Source organism: Telopea speciosissima, chromosome 9, assembly GCF_018873765.1.
Source record: "Telopea speciosissima isolate NSW1024214 ecotype Mountain lineage chromosome 9, Tspe_v1, whole genome shotgun sequence".
In the NCBI taxonomy this organism is placed as follows: Eukaryota; Viridiplantae; Streptophyta; class Magnoliopsida; order Proteales; family Proteaceae; genus Telopea; species Telopea speciosissima.
This window is the reverse complement of record NC_057924.1, coordinates 56,989,907-56,996,125: the sequence shown is the minus strand read 5'-3', so window position 1 is coordinate 56,996,125 and position 6,219 is coordinate 56,989,907. Positions and strand designations below refer to the sequence as shown.

The 6,219-nt window shown below is 36.4% G+C and overlaps 1 protein-coding gene across 1 annotated transcript; it reads right to left on the bottom strand.

The window, feature by feature from the left end:
- Nucleotides 1-166: 166 nt before the first annotated feature.
- Nucleotides 167-5,533, bottom strand: LOC122639143 (disease resistance protein RPV1-like). Its single transcript, XM_043831973.1, has 4 exons — nt 4,974-5,533; nt 1,622-2,765; nt 1,246-1,533; nt 167-1,126 (listed from the first exon to the last, which is right to left on the bottom strand). Exons 1-4 carry the CDS (start codon nt 5,531-5,533, stop codon nt 167-169), a joined length of 2,952 nt encoding a protein of 983 aa, XP_043687908.1.
- Nucleotides 5,534-6,219: the final 686 nt, after the last annotated feature.

Here is a 6,219-nt window from a genome sequence, read left to right as displayed (position 1 = left end):
CAAAAACCACACACAGAATTGGTGACGACCCTTCTTCTTGATCATCATCAGCAGCAACAATTGAGGAGGAGTTACTTCCCTGCTGCCCACCTTGGACAACAAGTCTTCCCTGTATATAAATTATTATAAATTATAAAATAAAGAGGGAGAGAAATTAATTAATTAATTAATTAAGATTGATAGAGATAAAAGTAAGTGGATTCGGTACCTGCCCATATAACTTCCTCGCTGTCTCGGTTAATTTGTAGCAACCCCCCGCATTGAACTCTTGTAAAGATTCAGCTCCTTCGAAGCCATGAATTTCCTCGAGGTTTTCATCACCCCGAAGGCTTAACATCCTCAGTCTTTTCAGATTTGACAAATCCGGTAATCTTACCAATGATTTGCAATCAATCAATCTTAATTCCTTCAAACATTTCAAGCCTGAAAGATCTGAAATTATCTGCAGCGAAATACAATTGTTAACTTCCAAACGAGTTAAAGTGGAGGGAAGCTCTGGGAGAGATTCAAGATTCATGTAGCGTTTCAAATATAGCTCCTGAAGTTGACAAGGAAAACTACTCTTGCTGATTTGGAGTGTTTGAAGCCTACTCTTGCTGATTTGGAGTGGTTGAAACCACCTCCTCTCGTGGTTGAATGCCGATTCATCATATGGATCCGCCACCATGCCCATTCTTAACACCTCTAAGCTCGAGAGCTTTGAAAAATCATCTGGTAATATTGCAATCTTAGTATGTGTCATGTCAAAGTAAGTCAAATTCCTCATTCTACACATTGATGTTGGTAGCCTCACCAGATTACTGCAACATGAAACATCTAATTTCTCAAGCTTCTCTAACTGCCCTACACCATCAGGCACTTCTTTAATTTTTGTCCAACATACCGATAGCTGAACCAAATGTTTTAGATTACCAATGGACGTAGGCAACTTGTTGATTGACTTACAACCATTGAGAATGAGACTTTTGAGACAAGCCACCTGGCAAATACTATCCGGGAGTTTCAAAAGATTTTTGCAGTCTGTCAGATCCAATCTTTGTAAACGCGGAAACCATGAGAAGAAATCGGTAGAGTCTGAGAGTTGATGACAACCCACGAGACTAAGAACCTTCAATTTTTTAAACCGCTGTCAAACAAAGAAATAATATAATTAAGTCTTAACAAATTTTTAAAAGTTGATACCCAATAATTAAACCAATTAAGTGAAAAAATAAATAAATAAAATTACAATCATATTATACATACCTTTATATTATTTTCAGGTTTATCATTCCATGCTATGTTAATGTTACTCCAAGATAAGTCAAGATGAACTAGTTCCTCGTGATAAAAATTGGCTGGTAGAATTTTCAAATGGGCAAGGTGCCAACTGAACCATCTTAATTTAGAAGGAAGGTGCGAAAAATCCCCAGTGATGATTTTCTTGTCAACTTTGAGAAATCTTAAATTGGGCATCTTGGAAAAGTCATCAAAGCTTAAATCATCTATTTCCACTTCAGATGGAAGGAGGATGCCTTCAACCATTTGAGTTCCCTACAGCAGAAAAATAGTATTCCAATAAAGAAAATTTGATGCATACACATCCCCAAAAAAAAGTGAACCTGAAAAAGATGACACCCACCTTGTCTTTTTTTAATACTTCTGAGATCTGATCAGCAGACCACAATCTGGTACACTTGGCAGGATCCCCATTGATGTCATTCAAGACAATTCTCCTTCCCATAAATCGAAGTTCATCATGCATTCTCAATCTGCCATCATCATCAATCTTTAGGAGGTGCTTTTGAGTGAGTTCTTTTATGGCTAATCTTAGTTGCAACTCACAAGCTTCCCATAATGGAATTGTTTTTTCCGCTTCCCATCCAATGAAATAGCATGCAATATCAAGACATATGATTTTTGCTTGGTCACTTAGTTTTTCGTAACTTATCATCAACCTTGCAAAGACCTCATCATCATAGCTTTTTATCAACATTCCAAAGACCTTGTTATCAAGGATATCTTTCAATCCTCTTAATGTATCTTTCCATTCATCTTTGTTTTTGTCACAAAGAAAAGAACCCAACACCTCTAGGGTTAGGGGTAGTCCACTAGCATGTTGCACAACTTCACATGAAAGCTCCTTAAAATCTTCAGGAGGTTTGCTCATTGAAAAGGCATGCAAACTAAAGAGTTGAAGAGAATTCTCAGCATTTAGTTCTTTAGGCTTATATATTTTGATATCTTTATCAGCTTTGTGTACATTCAAACAATGGTCATCTCTAGTTGTTATGATGACCCTGCTTCCTTGACCAAACCAATTTATTCCACCAGCTAATGCATCAATTTGTTTATAATTGTCCACGTCATCGAGAATAAGAAGAATTTTTTCTCTATGAAGTCTCTTTTCTAACAATTTCGATCCTTGAGAAGAGTTGCTTATGTCTTCATCCCTGTCCAAGATATCTTTAAGAAGTCGCTTCTGCAAAGAAACTAAACCCTTATTTCCTTGTGAAGCTTCTTCTCTCACATCTATAAGAAAGCTACTTCCATTAAAGCTTCTAAAGTTACAATTATAGACAGCCTTTGCAATAGTTGTCTTTCCAAGGCCACCCATGCCACATATTGCGACAAATCTTACATCATCGGAACCAGTATTTAACAAAGGAAGTAGTTTATCAATGTGAGAATCTATTCCAACAGGGTGTATACATTCATCCAATGGGGTGCGTTTTAGTTCTCTCAAAGCCCTTTGAACAATTAACTCGACCAAATTTGACTGATCCCTGCAATTTCTCATGTTAAAGAGTAAATCACAACAATGAGTAATGATGTGTAAATCTTTAATACAAAAATAAGAGATTCCTCAACTTTTAGATGGAATAGAAAAAATATATATAAATGGTAAGCACTAATAATGAGAATCATGGGTATTTTTTATTGTTCACATTTGTCTCACAACTAAACCATAAATATCATCAAATAATGCATGCCAAATCATAAGAAGGAATGAAATTGATACCTTATTGATCCACATGTAGAAAGGAAACAACATCAACCTTTGATGGACCAAACAACATTGGTTTAAAGAACAAAGATAGGAGGTCAACAATAGGTTATATTGTCATATAATATGTATCACATTATAAGTTGTTTAAAATTTGTTTGTTTTGAAAATCTAAATGCAATATTTATTTATTGGGATAAAGTTCTCTGCACTGGGGCACAGGGTACGCCCAGACACATTAGGGGTGGGTGCAATGAACAGCTCCCCCCCCCCCTAATGACCCAAACCCCGCCCTTGTGTGCCCCATGTGTTCGAGCGCAGCCTGCGCCTAGTGCAGCTCCCGAACAGAGAACGTGCCCTTATTTTTTTTTTTTAAGCCCTATAACTAATTTGATAAATGTTAGAGAACAAACTACTTGAGGAGAGGGTAATTTTATGGTAATTAACTTACAAAATAACTTCCTTTTTGTAAGTTAATTATGCATTATCATGAAGCCTGGCTCCCTGCTGCACGTATGTTCATCAGCAGACATATGTCCTTTTTGTTTCCAAGAATACTCCTTGTTTGCCCAAAAGATGGTGGTACATGTGCCCACCGCTAAGCATACATCCAGCGGAAACTCACTCATTGTCATGGTCAGTCTAGTACTGTAGTGATTTATTATTAAAATACAAAGGACAATTTCTCTTCAATGTGAAAATTTTGTTTAATCATAATTGCTTGCTATGCCTACAACCTTATGCTCTTTATTTTTAAAACTTTGCTTCTACTACTATTTTTTTTTATGCATAATATTTTATTGTTCCCAATCAAATTCAGTCATTTTGGTGAATTTATGAGAAAAAAATAAGACTTCCTCTTTTGTAAGAGGGATCTTAAATAGTATCGACTTTTGAGGATGAAAAGTGAAAACAATCGGGTGAATAGATATGATGAAAATACACAAGACAATAACGGTAACATAATAATTATGGATGAGATAGCATCATTCTACCTCCCAGACAAGTCCTTCTTGGGCTGGGATTTACAGAGCCCGGGCCTAACCCAAGGTGTTAAGTCTAGTCAAAGCTCAGCTCAGCCCAACCTCAAGCTCACACATGTAGGACTCAGCCGAACCTAGTTAAGCACAAACTTAGAGCGGGAGAACCTGAGTTGTCTAAATTAGATATGCAACTTTCACATCTTAATATGTATCCGGAATCTGGATACAGATACAGTTATTAGTCAACAGCTGATATCATATGCAAAGTTGGAAAGCTAGGTTTTCTAACTCGACTCATTTTCCAGAAAAACTTGGTGACTCGGCCCTGTCAAACCTAGTCAAGGTGAGTCACATTTTTTTTCTTATTTTTTAATGCAATAATATGTAGGGATTAGTAAAATATATATATATATATATATATATATACATAAAAATATGGGAAAATTAAAAAAAAAAATAAAGGAATCACATATAAATGCATTTTGAGTTTATACCATTGAACAAGAGAAGGGAGACGAGGAGTTGAGGGTTTCTTACTGTTTTAGAATATGGATTTACTCTTTTACTCAACTCAATTTTTAAGTGAATCGACTTTATTGTTTTTAAACAAACAATTAAACTCGCCTAGTTTATGATGACTTGAGTAAAAATACAGAGTCTTATTTGAATATGATGATTTATGACTGAGTCTCGTCGATTTTTACCCTGACCTAGTCTACACGACTCTTGACCAGGTTTTCCAAAATTTTGACTCGACTGAAGTAGGCAACTCGGCCCTGTCAAAACCTGATTTTCCAACTATTTCATATATATGTATTTATTATATTCGAACAAAATCACATAAATATACTTAAAATCAATGGCATGCAGATGTGATATGTATATACACCTACTTATTAATACATCTAACTTTTTTTTGGGTTATGTTGATACATCTAACCGATCCTAAAGAGTGGAAACAAATAGCTTAGGAATAATAAGTTTGTAAGGAGAGTAAGACTTACTCAATAGTTGCGTCCCGCTTGAGAGTCCATCCCTTGAGTTTCCCCACCTCTGTCAAAGCATTCTTCCAACTCTCTACAATAGCAGGCTTATACTTCCTCTGGTGTTCCTGAAATGGAACCTCAAAACTTCCAGTCTGATGTCGAACATCCCGTGGTTCAACATTAATGAATACAGGTAGAATGGTTTGACCGTTAGATTTATGGCACTCCCAAATCTCAGCAAGTTCCAAGAGACAATATTTGCTATCTGCATATTTTTCAGAGATGACAGGAATCGAGATTTCAGACCTTCGGATAGATCTTAGAAGAGATGAGCAAATCTCTTCTCCTTCCAAGAGTTCTTCGTTATCCTTGTATGCTTCGATTCTAGCTTTTATTAGAGCATTGTAAAGCAGACTGACAAAGTTTGTGCGAGTATCTAGGCCTCTGAAACTGATAAACACATCATAAGAAGAAGAAGAAGAAGAAGAAGAAAAAAGACGACGACGACGGGAGGAGGCAGGTGAAGAACTACTACTACTACTACTACTACTATTACTAGCCCCTGAAGATGAAGCCATGAAGTTGCAGATCGAGATGGTTGTTGGAGCTGTTACCGGCCACAAGAAGGATGATAATATTGATATGAATAAAAAATCTTTCTACCCACCCACCCGACTAGGCTACTTGATGAAAATGTGGTTTTTAAAATCACAAGGGATGACTAGTGACATCCACCTCACACCCCAACAGCCCAACTCGATTTTCCATGTCAAGCGAGGCCTTGCCTTACAGATATATGGCGTGTGTTTTATGAAAAGTAGCGGGGTACCGTGCGTGCCGTACAATTTGTAAACCTCGGAAGGATTATCTGAATACTAATGAACATATAATTTTAGACACATTTGATATATAACTTTTGATTGTTTACTTGGGAAATCAATTCCTTTTCCCGTTTTCCCAAATAAAGTGATAATAAGGGTTTTTTAAATCATTCTATTGGTCATTAAACCACAGCGGTTGATTATTGACATCCACCTCATACCTGACACCTTCTAACAGACACTCATATCTAGAGTTTTAGTAATTGGTTTTGAGATTGGTATCGGTATCGGACGATATTAATCCGGATCGATCCGTATCACTCTGAATTGGACAGCTTTATCTGTTAATTTTTTCAAAAAAAATAAAAATTACACTTATACCCTTGATCTGTATCGATCCACTGATACGAAATTGGTTAACAATCGATATCGATTTCCACCAA

Excerpts from the sequence above, each read along its gene's own strand:
- LOC122639143 (XM_043831973.1), bottom strand. The coding sequence starts at position 5,533 with ATGGCTTCATCTTCAGGGGCTAGTAATAGTAGTAGTAGTAGTAGTAGT. Across the intron at positions 2,766-4,973 it reads AAGCGGGACGCAACTATTGA|GGATCAGTCAAATTTGGTCG; the intron begins GTAAGTCTTACT and ends GAGAAATTGCAG. Across the intron at positions 1,534-1,621 it reads AAGTATTAAAAAAAGACAAG|GGAACTCAAATGGTTGAAGG; the intron begins GTGGGTGTCATC and ends TTTCTGCTGTAG.